The 18,807-nt window shown below is 36.4% G+C and overlaps 1 protein-coding gene across 1 annotated transcript in view; it reads left to right on the top strand.

Moving 5' to 3' along the window:
* The window catches only part of TACR3 (tachykinin receptor 3), a 108,854-nt gene that overhangs the window by 23,445 nt on the left and 66,602 nt on the right, over positions 1-18,807 (top strand). Inside the window, exons 2-3 of the mRNA XM_055296853.2 lie at positions 16,530-16,718; positions 18,567-18,717. Coding sequence (XP_055152828.2) covers positions 16,530-16,718; positions 18,567-18,717 — 340 coding nt within the window. The remainder of the gene's footprint in view (positions 1-16,529; positions 16,719-18,566; positions 18,718-18,807) is intronic.

The raw sequence follows: 18,807 nt of genomic DNA on the forward strand, positions 1-18,807 counted from the left end.
AGGAGGAAATATTTGCAGAGTATTCAACTGAGAAGAAATTAGGAACCAGAATGTATGTGAAACTCAAATACCTCAATAGAAAAACAAATAATCCCATTTTTTAAATGGGCAAAAGACCTGAACAGACATTTCTCAATGGCAAACATACAAATCATCAACAAGTATATAAAAAAATGCTCAGCATCACTCATCATCAAAGAAATGTAAATTAAAGCCACAATGAGATATCATGTCACCTCAGTTAAAATAGCTTTTATCAAAAAGACAAAATGTAATAGAAGCTGATGAGGATGCAGACCAAGGGAAACGCTCATGAACTGCTGGTATGTAAAATGGTACAGCTGCTAGAAAACAGTATGGAGGTTCCTGAAAAAATTAAAATAGAAATTTCGAATCATCCTGCAAGCCCAATGCTACATATATATTTTTAAAACAGGAAACTAGTATATTGAAGGAATATCTGCAATCCCATGTTTATTGTAGCACTATTCACAATAGCCATGATATGGAATCAACTTAACTGTTTATCAATGAATGGAAAGAGAAAATTTGGTATATTAGATTGGTGCAAAAGTAATGGAAGTTTTTGCCATTACTTTTAATAATACATACGTAATGGAATACTTTTCAGCCATGAAAAAATGAAATCCTGTCATTTGCAACAATATGAATAAAACTGAAGGATATTATGTTAAGTGAAATAAGCCAAGCACAGAAAGACAGATATTGTATATTCTCGCTCATACTTGGAACTAAAAAAAATATATTGTGTATTCCAAAATAACTAGAGGAGTGGATTTGGAATGTTCCAAACACAAAGATGTGATAAATCCTTCAGCTGATGGATATCTTAATTATTTTGATCAGATCATTACATATCATATGATTTTATGAAAATATCACATATACTTCATAAATACATACGACTATTTTTTTTTTTTTTTTGAGACAGAGTCTCGCTCTGTCACCTAGGTTGGAATGCAGTGGTACAATCTCAGTTCACTGTACCCTCCACTTCCAGAGTTCAAGCAATTCCCCTGCCTCAGCCTCCTGAGTAGCTGGGATTACAGGTGCACGTCACCATGACTAATTTTTTGTATTTTTCGTAGAGACGGGGTTTCACCATGTTGGCCAGGCTGGTCTTGAACTCCTGACCTCAGGTGATCTGCCCGCCCTGGCCTATCAAAGTGCTGGGATTACAGGTGTGAGCCACCACATTTGGCCAAAACAACTATTATGTACTCAAAAAAATTAAAGATTAAAATAAAATTTAAAAAGTAGGCATTCTTACATACCAACAAAAATTGCAACAGCCACCTCAACTTTCAGCAACCACCACCCAGATCAGTCAGCAGTTACCGATATTGAGGCAAGAATCTCCACCAGCAAATGATTATGACTTGCTGAAGGATCAGATGATCATTAACATTTTTTATCAGTAATTTTTAATTAAACTATGTACATTTTTTAGACATAATGCTATTGCACACTTGATAGACTACAGTACAGTGGAAGCATAAGCTTTAAATGTTCTGGGAAATCTATAATTTCTGTGACTTGCTTTACTGCAATATTTACTTTATTGTGGTGGTCTGGAACCAGACCTACAACATATCCAAGGTACTCCTGTATGTCAGTGAAGGAGTTGCTTTCAAAAAAATAATCTTCTGGCCAGGTGTGGTGATTCACCAATTTGGGAGACTGAGGTGGGCTCATCACTTGAGCTCAGGAGTTCAAGACCAGCCTGGACAACATGGTGAGATCCCACCGTCTCTACTAAAAATAAAAAAAATAGCCGGGAGTGTTGGTGCACACCTGTGGTCCCAGCTACTCAGGAGACTGAGGTGGGAGGATCACTTGAGCCCAGGAGGCAGAGGTTGCAGTGAGCCAAGATCACACCACTGCACTCCAGTCTGGGTAACAAAGACCCCATCTCAAAAAGAAATAATAATAGTAACAATATGCTAAGAGTTCAAAAGTGTTTTCATAAGGAATTAAACTCTCAATAAAGTTGTTTTAATAAAATTAGTTTTAATCTTTGTTATTTCTTTTAAATGTTTTACAACTTTGAGGGGGTTGTAAGTGAAGATTTCTTACATTCATGTAAGATAAGTGGTAAAGTGTGGTCTTTTAGTGTACCAGTATTTTTACATTATTATAAATACATAATAGGTGTACATATTTATGGGGCACATGTAATATTTTGATAAAAGCATATAATGTGTAATGATCAAATCAGAGTTATTGGAGTGTCCACCACCTCAAGCAGTTAGCATTCTTTTGTGTTAGAAACATTCTAATTCTAGTCTTTTAGTTATTTATTTAGAAATATACAATAAATTAGTATTAGCCAAATAACCTGCTCTATTGTGATACTAAACACTATATCTTCTTTCTTCTATCTAATTGTATTTTTGTATTTATTAACTGCACTTTCTTTACCCTTTCCTCTTTAGTACCTGTATGTGGGAGCTAAAAATATTTGAGCTCAAAGTTTTTTGTTTTTTGTTTTGTTTTGTTTTTGAGACAAAGTCTCACTCTGTGCCCAAGCTGGAATGCAATGGCTCGATCTTGACTCACTGCAACCTCCGCCTCCTGGGTTCAAGTGATTCTCCTGCCTCAGCCTCCCAAATAGCTGGGATTACAGGCATGCACCATCATGCCTGGCTAATTTTTGTATTTTTAGTAGAGAAGGGGTTTCAACATGTTGGCCAGGCTGATCTCGAACTTCTGACCTCAGGTGATCCACCCACCTTGGCCTCCTGAAGTGCTGGGATTACAGGCATGAGTCACCATGCTCAGCCTGAACTCAAAGTTTTTAATATGTAATTGATAACACTGAAGTGACTTTATGAAGCAGCTCTTTTGAAGTTACTTATGGAAGTGGTTTTTGAGATAATATAGAGGAGATGCAAAATGTCAGTAAACTGGACTTCAAAAGAGTGATTTAGAATTTTTTATCTCATGGGTGAAATAATCAAATATGTTCTGATTTTAAAACTACTTATTACAGAGATAGTATAAGTAGCAAAAATTTTAGCAAGTTTTATATTGCCACTGTAGATTACTACTTCTAAATCTGTATCTGAAATTTTGAGTAGACATTGTTTCATGTAATATTCTTTACTGATGCAGCATTTTGATACAAATCATTTTGTAATTACTATTTATATAAAAAATTAAAATTTTAGTATTAAATGAGTCATATATAAAGTTCTTAGAAGAGTGTATGGTACCTAAGCATTCATGCATTAGCAATTATTACTTTTATTGTTAAAATAGAAAATTTATATTTATAATCAATATATTAATGAGGTCATGTTTAATACCTACATCTCTAGCTTCAATCAGTACCACCTGTTTTTTCCCTGTACTGTATGATGCAGACCTGGCCTTCCATAGTTCCCCAAATGCACTCTGCTTTCTCCTACCTCAGGACTTTGCTGTTCAAATTTCTTCTCTCATTCCCACCTTCACCCTAAATAAGCCCCCACTTATTTTTCTAATCTTGATATTGCTTTCTTGTGGAAGTTATACCTAATGTCTTTACCACTGTGTCCACCTATAACCAAGACGAGATCAAATTCCCTATTTTATGCTTCACAATTACTTGTACATATCTTTGTAATATCACACTGTAAACAATGAGGAAATTTTTATTCACCAGCATTTCCAAAATGTTGAGATAGACCTACCAGTTTAATGAGGGAGTGAGGGACTGGGTTAAACTTCACAAGACGTTGTAAATGAAGAGTCACCCATGATGTATGTAGGGTTTTAGAAAATTAGGTGACCATTACAAAGAGAACAAATTCAAGGACAAACATCAGGACAAAGAATGGCAGTGTATTCTCCTCTCTCATAAACCTCTAAGTTCAATATAATTTTGAAATCTGAAATGCTTTATATAATTAAATTTCTTCTGGAAATCATATGTATATTTTGTACGGATTCAAGAATTGTGACAGAGGGAACTTTAAAAGTCAGATTGGTAACTTTAAAAATCATGGGGTACAGTACTGAGCACACAGGCCATGATACTAAAGCCCCAAGGAACATTTAACCAAATATCCAGGAGGCAACGTTACTTCAAGGGACATTTGTGTGATAATTTCTAACCTATTTTGTGACTACTTGAGTTATATATTTCTTCTGCATTAGACTCTGAACTCCACAAGGGCAGGAACTACTTCTATTTTGTTCATCAATATTGCCAAAGAAGATAACAAAATCCCAGAAGATAGTTGGTATTAAAGAAGTTGTTTAAAATAAATACATAAATGAGTAGATAAACCTAATTCTAAATTTAAATTGAAGGCCTATAACATAGAAACAAATACTTTCACTATTCTGAAGCTGTTTTAAATATAATTTCCCTCAAATATCAGTATATACATTTTACTTATAAAAATCAAAGAATTTGAGTAGATGAACAGGTGATTTGTCTTTTGACAGATAATATCCTATTATATGTATATCTTCATATATACATATATGAATAGTCATATTCATATATGAGTCACATATGAGTCAGCAAATGTAGATTATTTTAATAAAAGCTCATTCACTTTGAAATTTATTAAGACAACATTTATAATCAGCTGATTGATTCATTTATTCTTAAGTTTGTCTAAGACAGTTATGGGCCAGGTTTGGTGGTTCATGCCTGTAATCCCAGCACTTTGGGAGGCCAAGGTGGACACAACGCTTGAACCCAAGAATTCAAGACCAGCCTGGGCAACATGGCGAATCCTCATCTCTACAAGAAGTACAGAAAAAAAAAAAAAATGGCCAGGCATGCACCTGTAGTCTCAGCTACTGAGAGGGCTGAGGCAGAAAGATCACTTGAGCCAAGAGTTGGAGGTTGCAGTGAGCTATGATCACACTTCTGCCCTCCAGCCTTGGCAACACAGCCCATCAAACAAACAAACAAACAAAAAAAGAATAGAAAAGACACTTGTGAAAAAAATCACAAAATATATCTAGAAAATGGATTTTGACAGAAGTCATGTATCTCTCAAATGATTTGTCAAAGCAGAAAATACCCTAGCACTGAAGGCCAGAAGTTGAAACTTTATGGGTCATGAGCAGCTGGAAGACAGTAAAATTCATATCATTTTAAGCAAATTATTTTTTGCATAGTTTCTGCAATCAAACATCTGAAGGCTGCACTCTGTCTTCATTGCAAAACTTGAAAATATGTAAAAGCATATAAAAATCCAGAAACAACTTGGTAAAAATGCCAACAAAAGGAAGAATTATAATAGATACAAATAACAATTACAAAATTGAAAAGGCTTTCTTATTGACAGCAGGCAAACAAAAGTTACATCCAAAATAATCCGCTTTTCAAAACACAATAAGTAAACATAAAAGACCACCTCAATTATATCAGAAAAATAGTAAGTGGTAAAGCAAAGTGGTCTAGTATTAGAGTGGAAAGGAAAACTGTTAAGAGATGGCTTTAAAACTACTAGCTTTCAATAGATGCTTCTGAGAATTTCAGCTTCTATAAAAGATAATAAAAAGTGACCTTAAAACATGTTTCGGTGGTATGCTAATATGAAGAGTAAAGAATCAGCTCTTAGCTGTTACTTATGAAATAATCCTACTAAGGAGATTCTAATGTCTTTAAAAATCTGGTGAAGGAAGAATGGTGATGAGAAGCTCAGCAAAAAACCTTGGAAAAGCTGATGTGATCACATAAAACATTTTAAAGGAATAAAGTACTGACAATTATTTGGGTAAAATTATATCTCAGATCTGACTATTTTTTCTCAAGGTCCAGAAAAAGTTTGTTCAGGTGATCCTAAGTATACATTCTCCCCATGCAAATTATTGTTGCTGAAGAAAGTTATGGAATGAAAATATTGGTGCCCAAACGAATTCCAAATCAACAATTTCAAATAAGTTTTCACCAGAACCTGGAAATTCTCCCTATTTCTTTGGCCAACTGAGTGTCCCTTTCTACAACAGTATTTTGGTATTTCTTGACTTTCTTCAAACCATTCACGTAAATCAACCTCCAGTGGTAATGCCCTAATCTAAGCAGCAATTATCTCTGACCTAAATCAGAACATGAGTTAGATAACTTACTTCTCTGCTTCCATTCTTTATTTTTCTTATTATACTTTAAGTTTTAGGGTACATATGCACAACGTGCACGTTTGTTACATATGTATACATGTGCTATGTTGGTGTGCTGCACCCATTAACCCTTCATTTAACATTAGGTATTATCCTAATTCTATCCCTCCCCCCTCTCCCCACCCCACAACAGTCCGCAGTGTGTGATGTTCCCCTTCCTCTGTCCATGTGTTCTCATTGTTCAGTTCCCACATATGAGTGAGAACATGAGGTGTTTGCTTTTTTGTCCTTGTGATAGTTTGCTGAGAATGATGGTTTCCAGCTTCATCCATGTCCCTACAAAGGACATGAACTCATCATTTTTTATAGCTGCATAGTATTCCGTGGTGTATATGTGCCACATTTTCTTAATCCAATCTATCATTGTTGGACATTTGGGTTCGTTCCAAATCTTTACTGTTGTGAACAGTTCCACAATAAACATACGTGTGCATGTGTCTTTATAGCAGCATGTTTTATAATCCTTTCGGTATATACCCAGTAATGGGATGGCTGGGTCAAATGGTATTTCTAGTTCTAGATCCCTGAGGAATCGTCACACTGACTTCCACAATGCTTGAACTAGTTTACAGTCCCACCAACAGTGTAAAAGTGTTCCTATTTCTCCACATCCTCTCCAGCACCTATAGTTTCCTGACTTTTTAATGATCGCCATTCTAACTGGTGTGAGATGGTATCTCATTGTGGTTTTGGTTTGCATTTCTCTGATGGGCAGTGATGATGAGCATTTTTTCATGTGTTTTTTGGCTTCATAAATGTCTTCTTTTGACAAGTGTCTGTTCATATCCTTTGCGCACTTTTTGATGGGGTTGTTTTTTTCTTGTATATTTGTTTGAGTTCATTGTAGATTCTGGATATTAGCCCTTTGACAGATGAGTAGACTGCAAAAATTTTCTCCCATTCTGTAGGTTGCCTGTTCACTCTGATGATAGTTTCTTTTGCTGTGTAGAAGCTCCTTAGTTTAAATAGATCCCATTTGTCAGTTTTGATTTTGTTGCCATTGCTTTTGGTGTTTTAGACATGAAGTCCTTGCCCATGCCTATGTCCTGAATGGTATTGCCTAGGTATTCTTTTAGGGTTTTGATGGTTTTAGGTCTAACATGTAAGTCTTTAATCCATCTTGAATTAATTTTTGTATAAGGTGGAAGAAAGGGATCCAGTTTCAGCTTTCTACATATGGCTAGCCAGTTTTCCCAGCACCATTTATTAAATAGGGAATCATTTCCCCATTTCTTGTTTTTGTAAGGTTTGTCAAAGATCAGATAGTTGTAGATATGTGGCATTATTTCTGAGGGCTCTGTTCTGTTCCATTGGTCTAATCTCTGTTTTGGTACCAGTACCATGCTGTTTTGGTTACTGTAGCCTTGTAGTATAGTTTGAAGTCAGGTAGCGTGATGCCTCCAGCTTTGTTCTTTTGGCTTAGGATTGACTTGGCAATGCAGGCTCTTTTTTGGTTCCATATGAACTTTAAAGTAGTTTTTTCCAATTCTGTGAAGAAAGTCATTGGTAGCTTGATGGGGATGGCATTGAATCTATAAATTACCTTGGGCAGTATGGCCATTTTCACGATATTGATTCTTCCAACCCATGAGCATGGAATGTTCTTCCATTTGTTTGTATCCTCTTTTATTTCATTGAGCAGTGTTTGTAGTCCTCCTTGAAGAGGTCCTTCACAACCCTTGTAAGTTGGATTCCTGGGTATTTTATTCTCTTTCAAGCAATTGTGAATGGTAGTTCACTCATGATTTGGCTCTCTGTTTGTCTGTTATTGGTGTATAAGAACGCTTGTGATTTTTGCACATTGATTTTGTATCCTGAGACTTTGCTGAAGTTGCTAATCAGCTTAAGGAGATTTGGGGCTGAGACAATGGGGTTTTCTAGATATACAATCATGTCATCTGCAAACAGGGACAATTTGACTTCCTCTTTTCCTAATTGAATACCCTTTATTTCCTTCTCCTGCCTGATTGCCCTGGCCAGAACTTCCAACACTATGTTGAATAGGAGTGGTGAGAGAGGGCATCCCTGTCTTGTGCCAGTTTTCAAAGGGAATGCTTCCAGTTTTTGCCCATTCAGTATATTGGCTGTGGGTTTGTCATAAATTGCTCTTATTATTTTGAGATACATCCCATCAGTACCCAATTTATTGAGAGTTTTTAGCATGAAGCACTGTTGAATTTTGTCAAAGGCCTTTTCTGCATCTATTGAGATAATCATGTGGTTTTTGTCTCTGGTTCTGTTTATATGCTGGATTAAGTTTATTGATTTGTGTATGTTGAACCAGCCTTGCATCCCAGGGATGAAGCTCTCTTGATCAGGGTGGATAAGCTTTTTGATTTGCTACTGGATTCGGTTTGCCAGTATTTTATTGAGGATTTTTGCATCGATGTTCATCAGGGATATTGGTCTAAAATTCTCTTTTTTTGTTGTGTCTGTGCCAGGGTTTGGTATCAGGATGATGATACTGGCTTCATAAAATGAGTTAGAGAGCATTCTCTCTTTTTCTATTGGTTGAAATAGTTTCAGAAGGAATGATACCAGCTCCTCCTTGCACCTCTGGTAGAATTCGGCTTTGAATCCATCTGGTTGTGGACTTTTTTTGCTTGGTAGGCTATTAACTATTGCCTCAATTTGAGAGCCTGTTATTGGTATATTCAGGGACTCAACTTCTTCACGGTTTAGTCTTGGGAGGGTGTATTTGTTCAGGAATTTAGCAATTTCTTTTAGATTTTCTAGTTTATTTGTATAGAGGTGTTTATAGTGTTTTCTGATGGGAGTTTGTATTTCTGTGGGATTGGTGGTGATATCCCCTTTATCATTTTTTATTGTGTCTATTTGATTCTTCTCTCTTTTCTTCTTTGTTAGTCTTGCTAGTGGTCTATCAATTTTGTTGATCTTTTCAAAAAACCAGCTCCTGATTCATCGATTTTTTGAAGGGTTTTTTGTGTCTTTATCTCCTTCAGTTCTGCTCTGATCTTAGTTATTTCTTGCCTTCTGCTAGCTTTTGAATGTGTTTGCTCTTGCTTCTCTAGTTCTTTTAATTGTGATGTTAGGGTGTCAATTTTAGATCTTTCCTGCTTTCTCTTGTGGGCATTTAGTGCTGTAAGTTTCCCTCTACACACTGCTTTGAATCTGTCCCAGAGATTCTGGTATGTTCTGTATTTGTTCTCATTGGTTTCAAAGAACATCTTTATTTCTCCCTTCATTTCGTTATGTGCCCAGTAGTCATTCAGGAGCAGGTTGTTCAATTTCCATGTAGTTGGGCAGTTTTGATTGAGTTTCTTAATCCTGAGTTCTAGTTTGATTGCACTGTGGTCTGAGAGACAGTTTGTTATAATTTCTGTTCTTTTACATTTGCTGAGGAGTACTTTACTTTCAACTGTGTGGTCAGTTTTGGAATAGGTGTGGTGTGGTGCTGAAAAGAATGTATATTCTTTTGATTTGGACTGGAGAGTTCTGTAGATGTCTATTAGGTCCACTTGGTGCAGAGCTGAGTTCAGTTCCTGGATATCCTTCTTAACTTTCTGTTTCACTGATCTGTCTAATGTTGATAGTGGGGTGTTAAAGTCTCCCATTATTATTGTGTGGGGGTCTAAGTCTCTTTGTAGGTCTCTGAGGACTTGCTTTATGAATCTGGGTGCTCCTGTATTGGATGCATATATATTTAGGATAGTTAGCTCTTCCTGTTGAATTGATCCCTTTACCATTATGTAATGGCCTTCTTTGTCTCTTTTGATCTTTGTTGGTTTAAAGTCTGTTTTATCAGAGACTAGGATTGCAACCCCTGCCTTTTTTTGTTTTCCATTTACTTGGTAGGTCTTCCTCCATCCCTTTATTTTGAGCCTATGTGTGTCTCTGCATGTGAGATGGGTTTCCTGAATACAGCACCCTGATGTGTCTTGACTCTTTATCCAATTTGCCAGTCTGTGTCTTTTAATTGTAGTATTTAGCCCATTTACATTTAAGGTTAATATTGTTATGTGTGAATTTGATCCTGTCATTATGATGTTAGCTGGTTATTTTGCTCATTAGTTGATGCAGTTTCTTCCTAGCTTCGATGGTCTTTACAATTTAGCATGTTTTTGCAGGGCTGGTACTGGTTGTTCCTTTCCATGTTTAGTGCTTCCTTCAGGAGCTCTTTTAGGGCAGAGCTGGTGGTGACAAAATCTCTCAGCATTTGCTTGTCTGTAAAGTATTTTATTTCTTCTTCACTTATGAAGCTTAGTTTGGCGGGATAGGAAATTCTGGGTTGAAAATTCTTTTCTTCAAGAATGTTGAATATTGGCCCTCACTCTCTTCTGGCTTGTAGAGTTTCTGCTGAGAGATCAGCTGTTAGTCTGATGGGCTTCCCTTTGTGGGTAACCTGACCTTTCTCTCTGGCTGCCCTTAACATTTTTTCCTTCATTTCAACTTTGGTGAATCTGACAATTATGTTTCTTGGAGTTGCCCTTCTCGAGGAGTATCTTTGTGGCATTCTCTGTATTTCCTGAATTTGAATATTGGCCTGCCTTGCTAGATTGGGGAAGTTCTCCTGGATAATATCCTGCAGTGTTTTCCAACTTGGTTCCATTCTCCCCGTCACTTTCAGGTACACCAATCAGACGTAGATTTGGTCTTTTCACATAGTCCCGTATTTCTTGGAGGCTTTGTTCATTTCTTTTTATTCCTTTTTCTCTAAACTTCTCGCTTCATTTCATTCATTTGATCTTTCATCACTGATACCCTTTCTTCCAGTTGATCGAATCAGCTACTGAGGCTTGTGCATTTGTCCTGTAGTTCTCGTGCCATGGTTTTCAGCTCCATCAGGTCCTTTAAGAACTTCTCTGCATTGGTTATTCTAGTTAGCCATTCATTTCATTTTTTTTCAAGGTTTTTAACTTCTTTGCCATGGGTTCAAACTTCCTCCTTTAGCTTGGAGTAGTTTGATCATCTGAAGCATTCTTCTCTCAACTCGTCAAAGTCATTCTCCATCTAGCTTTGTTCCATTGCTCGTGAGGAGCTGCGTTCCTTTGGAGGAGGAGAGGCACTCTGATTTTCAGTTTCCAGTTTTTCTGCTCTATTTTTTCCCCATCTTTGTGGTTTTGTCTACCTTTGGTCTTTGATGATGGTGACGTACAGATGGGGTTTTGGTGTGGATGTCCTTTCTGTTTGTCAGTTTTCCTTCTAACAGTCAGGACCCTCAGCTGCATGTCTGTTGGAGTTTGCTGGAGGTCCACTCCAGAGCCTGTTTTCCTGGGTATCAGCAGCAGTGGCTGCAGAACAGCAGATATTGGTGAACAGCAATTGTTGCTGCCTGATCGTTCCTCTGGAAGTTTTGTCTCAGAGGAGTACCCGGCCAAGTGAGGTGTCAGTCTGCCCCTACTGGGGGGTGCCTCTCCGTTAGGCTACTTGGGGTTAAGGGATCCATTTGAGGAGGCAGTCTGTCTGTTCTCAGATCTCCAGCTGTGTGCTGGGAGTACCACTACTGTCTTCCAAGCTGTCAGACAGGGACATGTAAATCTGCAGAGTTTTCTGCTGCCTTTTGTTTGGCTATGACCTGCCCCCAGAGGTGGAGTCTACAGAGGCAGGCAGGCCTCCTTGAGCTGCTGTGGGCTCCACCCAGTTCGAGCTTCCTGGCCACTTTGTTTACCTACTCAAGCCTCAGCAATGGCGGGCACCCCTTCCCCAGCCTTGCTGCCTCCTTGCAATTTGATCTCAGACTGCTGTACTAGCAATGAGCGAGATTCTGTGGGCATAGTACCCTCTGAGTCAGGTGCAGGATATAATCTCCTGGTGTGCCATTTGCTAAGACAGTTGGAAAAGTGCAGTATTAGGGTAGTAGTGACCTGATTTTGCAGGTGCCATCAGTCACTCCTTTCTTTGACTAGGAAAGGGAATTCCCTGACCCCTTGTGCTTCTTGGGTGAGGTGATGCCTCACCCTGCTTCAGCTCATGCTCAGTGTGCTGCACCCACTCTCCTGCACCCACTGTGTGACACTCCCCAGTGAGATGAATGCAGTACCTCAGTTGGAAATGCAGAAATCTCTCATCTTCTGCATTGCTCACGCTGGGAGCTGTAGACTGGAGCTGTTCCTATTCGGCCATCTTGGCTCCACCTACTTCCATTCTTTATGTGTATGTTTTTTATTTTTTATGAGACAGAGTCTTCCTCTGTCTCTCAGGCTGGAGGGCAGTGATGTGATCTCTGCTCACTGCAACCTCCACCTCCCAGGTTCAAGCAATGCTCATACCTCAGCCTCTTCAGTAGCTGGGATTACAGGCGTGTGCCACCGCACCAGGTTAACTTTTGTATTTCTAAATATGGTGAAACCCTGTTTCTACTAAAAATACAAAAATTAGCTGGGCATGGTGGCAGGCACCTGTAGTCCCAGCTACTCAGGAGGCTGAGACAAGAGAATTGCTTGAAACTGGGAGGCAGACATTGCCATGAGCCAAGATCATGCCACTGCGCTTACAGCCTGGGTGACAGAGTGAGACTCAGTCTCAAAAAACAAACAAACAAACAAACAAACAAACAAAAAAACCCACCATCAACATAGGAGGTTTTCACATGCTGTTCATTCTACCAGAAATCTTTGCAACCCTCACTCTTCTGCCACCTTGCCTGGTTTTCCTTCCCAGTTTCAACCTAGAATGACTTTTCTTAAGGAAAATTGAAGTACAATCTAAGTATATTTTTCTCAGTTCATGTATACACTTGGCCTTACCTTCATAACAGCTGTCACATCTATAATTTATGTTTATTGGTGACATTATTTGATTAGTATTTGTCTGCTTCACAAATGGTATGGACCTCACAATTTGGGAAGTATTTTTCCACTTCACAGAAAACCATTTTTGCCCAGTGTTGGATCACTAGTGTTTGGAATACCATAGTAGACATTCAATAAATGTTTTATTGAATAAGTGAATCATAGATCAGACCAGCTATGACAAAAATGTATGCTAGAAGTTTCAGTATCTCTACTATCACTAACATGTTCATGAGAACATAAATTGATTATTTCCATATAATTCAAATAATATTTTACCTGTTAGAAATTAATTTCTAACGGTAGAAATTATTTCAGAAAATACTTTCTCTAGCATTAGACTAATTGGACTGGCCAGAAGAATCAATGCAATTTGCAGTTTACTTTGAGTTATCTGTGCTACAGGAGTTGTACAGGGCTTTAAGCCTGCTTGTGTTATTCCACTTCTCCTTTTAGTCTCAGAAAGTCAACTGTCTAAATATCTAAATCACACTCATTAGATGCCAGAGCAAGCAACAAAGCAAAAGATTATAATGGGATTTGAGGGATATTCAGTTCAGTACAACCAATTTATTGACAAGTGCTTGGCTTTGAAACACCAACACAGAAATAATTCCTGTATTGAGATGAATGCTATGTGAGTTGTAATCAACATGAGCAGGAACAGAAATGACCACATATAATTCCTTTATATATTTTACCTTTGTTTGAATGTTACACATAAAGGCTTTTAGATTCAAAAATGCAAAATGGCAAAATTCTACTTCTGATTCTTTGGTAGGTGTCTCTAACATACATACACGCACACACACACATATAATATATAAGTATCTAACACATATTATATATTGTGGAGGAGAAATATATATATTTCTCTTCTAAAATAAATGGTTATATTTACTTCTATCCTAAAATAAATGGTTATATTCAAAAGCTATAATCTGTATCTATATTGTCTTTGAAGACTGGCATAACTGGCTTAAAATTCTAGCTCTTTCTCTTATTATCTGGATCATTATGAACAATTCCCATAATCTTTTAAGGCTCAGTTTTCTGTAAAATAGAGGTAATACTATTATTCTGTGTTTGGATTATTGTGCCTATTAAGTATATATGATGTATGCAACCCTATTACATACATTATGTACCCTAGTTATGGTTAACAATCAATAATTTCTTTATTGTTATCTTGACCAGCATAACCATGAGAGATGAATTTTAAAGTCTCCTATTTGAAACATATGCATTATTTTTCTTTGTAGAGTTCACACTGTTTTCCTAAACTTAGGTATTTTTTTATCATTACTTTTTCTTTTCTCTTTCTGTAAGCTTTGAGGTATACTTGATATACAAAAAAAATGCACGTATTTAATGTATACATTTTGATGAGCTTGAAAAAATGTGATATCGCCACAATCAAGGCACTAAACATATCCATCACCTCAAAAAATTTCCTTGTGTTCTTATGTATGTGTATTTGTTTGTGTGTGTGTGTGTGTGTGTTAAGAACAGTTAACATGAGATCTATCCTTTTAACATGATAAAGTTCATGATAATTCATTGCTAACTATAGGTACTATGTTATACAGCACAAGTCTAGAACTTCTTTATTTGCATTATTAAAACTTTATACTCATTGAGCCCCCAGCAGTCATCATCTGTTCTATGCTTTTATAAGTTTCACTCTTTCAGATACTACATATAGTTGGAATCATGCAGTGAATTAAGCCAGTCACAAAAGGACAAATACGATTATTTTTCAAATCTAAGTTTCATGTTTACCTAATGGCTGTTATACATGATGAATTAAGACTACTTTCTTTAGGTAAATTATGACTATAGTTAATATTAAGAATCTTATATAGACAATTTTCACAATATCTTCTGAAAATTTAATTCTGCCTAGTAGTTACAGCAGCAAAGAGTTATAAACATATTGATAAAATATCCTTATTTTGAAATACTTATTCTTAAGGTTAACATTTTTTGGCCTATGCGATATTCATTCTTTGATGAAAGTATTACATCTGAAAATTTTTCATAAATCAAAATATATTCTATAAACATAAAATGACCACAAGTAGAATTGAAACAATATAAAGATCGTGTTTTATTAAAATACAAAAAGCTAATTTGTTTGGTACATATTATTTTTGTCTCTGAACATTAGCTAGAATTTGGCAATTAGCCATGCTATCTCCAGTTCAAAATTGGAAGTTGATTCTTTCAGCTATAGTTACTCTTGTACTAAGTTAATAAAGCATGACTCTATTTACCATATTTACAGAATTCCTAACTTCCCCAAGAAGTTGCCCTCCAAAAGTCATATTTAAGTATGCTTTAAGTATACTTTTTAGAGACTCAAATATATTTTTCCGTTACAACAGTGTTATATGTAGTTACACAGGTAGGCACCATGAAGATGTTCATGATGCAGTATGAATTCAATATGAGGTATAACAGGAAGGCATAGCTTCAATCAAACTTGATTTATTAATCACAGAAATTCTGAACTTGTCTCTTGCTGCTCTTAAATGGGTTTGTGGACCATATCTTTTATAGGAGTTTCTCATCTTTGTCAAGTACGTGGTATAATCCATATTATTTCTCTAGAAATTATATGTTTAAAAGTTAAACATACAGAGGAGACATGAAGGTTTTGAGCTGTGAAACCAGTATTTGTAAGCACTTATTAAGTGCCTTTCCAATTCCATTCAACAGACATTTATGAATTCTAATGTGTCAGGCACAATACCAAATCATTAAAATCTTTCACTTACATCGGAGGTCCCCAGTTGCCCGGGTTAGGGACCAGTACCAGCTCCTGGCCTGTTAGGAACCAGGCTGCACAGCAGGAGGTGAGTGGTGGCTGGTGAGCTAAGAAGCTTCATCTGTTTTTACTGCCATTCCCCAGTGCAGCATTATTGCCTGAGCTCCACCTCCTGTCAGGTCAGTGGCATTAGATTCTCATAGAAAGCCAACCTTATTGTGAACTGTAGGTGTGAAGGATCTAAGCTGAGTGCTCCTTATGAGAACTTAATGTGTGATGATCTGTCACTGTCTCCCATCAACCCCAGATGGGACCGTCTAGTTGCAGGAAAACCACCTCAGGGCTCCCACTGATTCTACATTATGGCAAGCTGTATAATTATTTTATTATATATTACAATGGAATCACAACAGAAATAAAGTGTGCAATAAATGTAATACCCTTGAATCATCCCCAAACCATCGCTCCCTCACCCACTGCCAGTCCATGGAAAAAAAATTATCTTCCATAAAACTGATCCTTGGTGCCAAAAAGGCTGGGCACCGCTGACTTAACATCTGTTGATCCTCACTTTACCCCAAGAGATGAGTGTTCTTATTTCAATTTTAAAAATAATAAAGCTGAGGTTCAAAAAGTTTAAACAAGTGTCAGAATAGAATTTGAACCTAGATCTTCCTGATTCCTAGACTATGCCATGATTACCATTCTATGCTGCCTCTACTCAAGCAGTCCTTGTCAACTGGTTTCCCAAAAGAGCAATGACTGTAACTATTGAAATGCCTTTGAAATACCTTTGAAACTCCATTTCAAACTCTCTTATAAAGAAAACCAATGAAATGGTTTTGTTTGTTTTTATATAGGTATATGGCTATTATTGATCCCTTGAAACCCAGACTGTCTGCCACAGCAACCAAGATTGTCATTGGAAGTATTTGGATTCTAGCATTTCTACTTGCCTTCCCTCAATGTCTTTATTCCAAAACCAAAGTCATGCCAGGCCGTACTCTCTGCTTTGTGCAATGGCCAGAAGGTCCCAAACAACATTTCACGTAAGTTAATTCTCTATTGTGATTTTCAATTCAGTTTATCAAACACTTAGGAAACTACAGATTAGGAGCAACAATTAAATAAGACTGACATTTCCCCCAGGGTTCATACATTATTTGGAAAAGGAAATATATAAAAATACTGTAATATGGTATGATTTGTATGTGGTCAATAAGTTGTGTAAGTTACTAAGGTTTTTAATTGGAAATATGAGGATGTCTATGTGGGATGGCACTGGAGAGTTTCCTGAAGGAAGTGATAAAAGATAAAAGCAATGTGCAAAGAAAAGCATTGTGTTATTGATTGAGAAATGAGTGAGAAGGAAGAAATCAAAGCCCAAACGTGTTGATTGCCCTTTTAGGAAGCGTAGCTGAAGGGAAGGAGCACCCTAATAGGTTATCTGATTTTATTTTGGTTTGATTTGGTTTATGTTCTTTTACTTCTCTCTAGACAAGCAAAAAGCATTAAAAAACCTGAACACTAGATTGAAAAGGAAATACAAATGCTATAATATATGGTAAAATTTGGTTCATATTTTATACCCACCTTAAATAGAGCAAAAAGGAATAATAATGTAATTGTGTAATTTATTGCATTTTATTTTTAAATTATAATCTTTTAAATTTTATTTTAATAAAGTACTTATTTTCTATTTTACTCACCAATTTTTCCCTTTAAAAATAACAAATGGTGCAAATAATGGTTGCCTTTTAAAGCAGTCATTTTATCTACCTTTGCTCTACCCAAAGTTCAGATTTTTGAACAAAAATATTAGGAGGCACTTATTTAAGAAAAATCAGACAGCTCATATTAAACTGAGTACTATATTCATTATTATTAATACATCTTAATTGTATGATAATGTTATCATCTTCAAATTATTTGTTGACTGAATTATTTCCTCATTGACTTTAAATCAATACTTAGTAATCTACCAAGAAATGGAAAGGCAAGGATATTTAAGATTCACTTTACAAAAAAAAAAAAACCCTGGTCTGGAGAAGACCGTTCCAACAAACTTTTTAATTACTTTAAAGCTTTCCAAGACAGTGAAATCCATACAAAAGTTTGTAAAATTATATTTGGGCTTTTGTAGTATGGCTTACTCTCCTTTTCCTCTCTAATTGAATTCTTATAATTTTGACTGAAAGCTACTAAATACCAGAATTTAATTTGATAATTCACAGCAGCATACTTCTGGTTTGACTGCTACGTCGACATGTTTTTTTTTGTTTTGTTTTGTTTTTACCAAGTTAACAATGCAATCAAATGGACCCAGACTCTGGAAAATTGCATGTAAATGTCTTTACCTGATTTTTAAAAATTGTAGTAACTTGTGGATTCATTATGGCTCAGAGTATCTACTTACTTTTTTCCCACCATTTGAATGAAAAACAGTTTATGTATGTCTGATGTTGCAGCAATATAGACGATAGGCCTATATAGGAGAAAACATAAGCCAGTTGATTCATTTATTCTATCCCTTCCCTTTTCCTCCAATGATACATTTAATTAGTTTAGCTCAACAATTGCCAAGCAGAGTACATAGCAGTGAAAAGTCGTTCATCCTCAACCTCTAGGCAAGGAGAACATATATTTAACTGAGCCCTTCGACCCAGCTATAGTTTTCGTATACCAAGTAAAGATTGACAACATCAACTGGCAGCATTTGAAACATAAATATAAGTGACAATAGCATGATATTTTGATGGAATTTTGAGATGAATGTATAGAGATGATGTAGAAATAACTCTTGGTAGTTTTAATTATGATTTAAAGCTGAGCAAATTCAGTCCCCAATATTTCATTCCAATAAGGTCTTCAGCATGTGTTTTTCTTATTTTTTGTAGTTACCATATTATCGTCATTATACTGGTGTACTGTTTCCCATTGCTCATCATGGGTATCACATACACCATTGTTGGAATTACTCTTTGGGGAGGAGAAATCCCAGGAGATACCTGTGACAAGTATCATGAGCAGCTAAAGGCCAAAAGAAAGGTACTGGTCCATGTTGTTTACCTAGCAATTGTATGGGTTATGGTACATCAGAAAGAAAAGCAATCTAGTCATGGCATGTTAATACAATAT

This window comes from Symphalangus syndactylus, chromosome 10, assembly GCF_028878055.3.
Source record: "Symphalangus syndactylus isolate Jambi chromosome 10, NHGRI_mSymSyn1-v2.1_pri, whole genome shotgun sequence".
Taxonomy (NCBI): Eukaryota; Metazoa; Chordata; class Mammalia; order Primates; family Hylobatidae; genus Symphalangus; species Symphalangus syndactylus.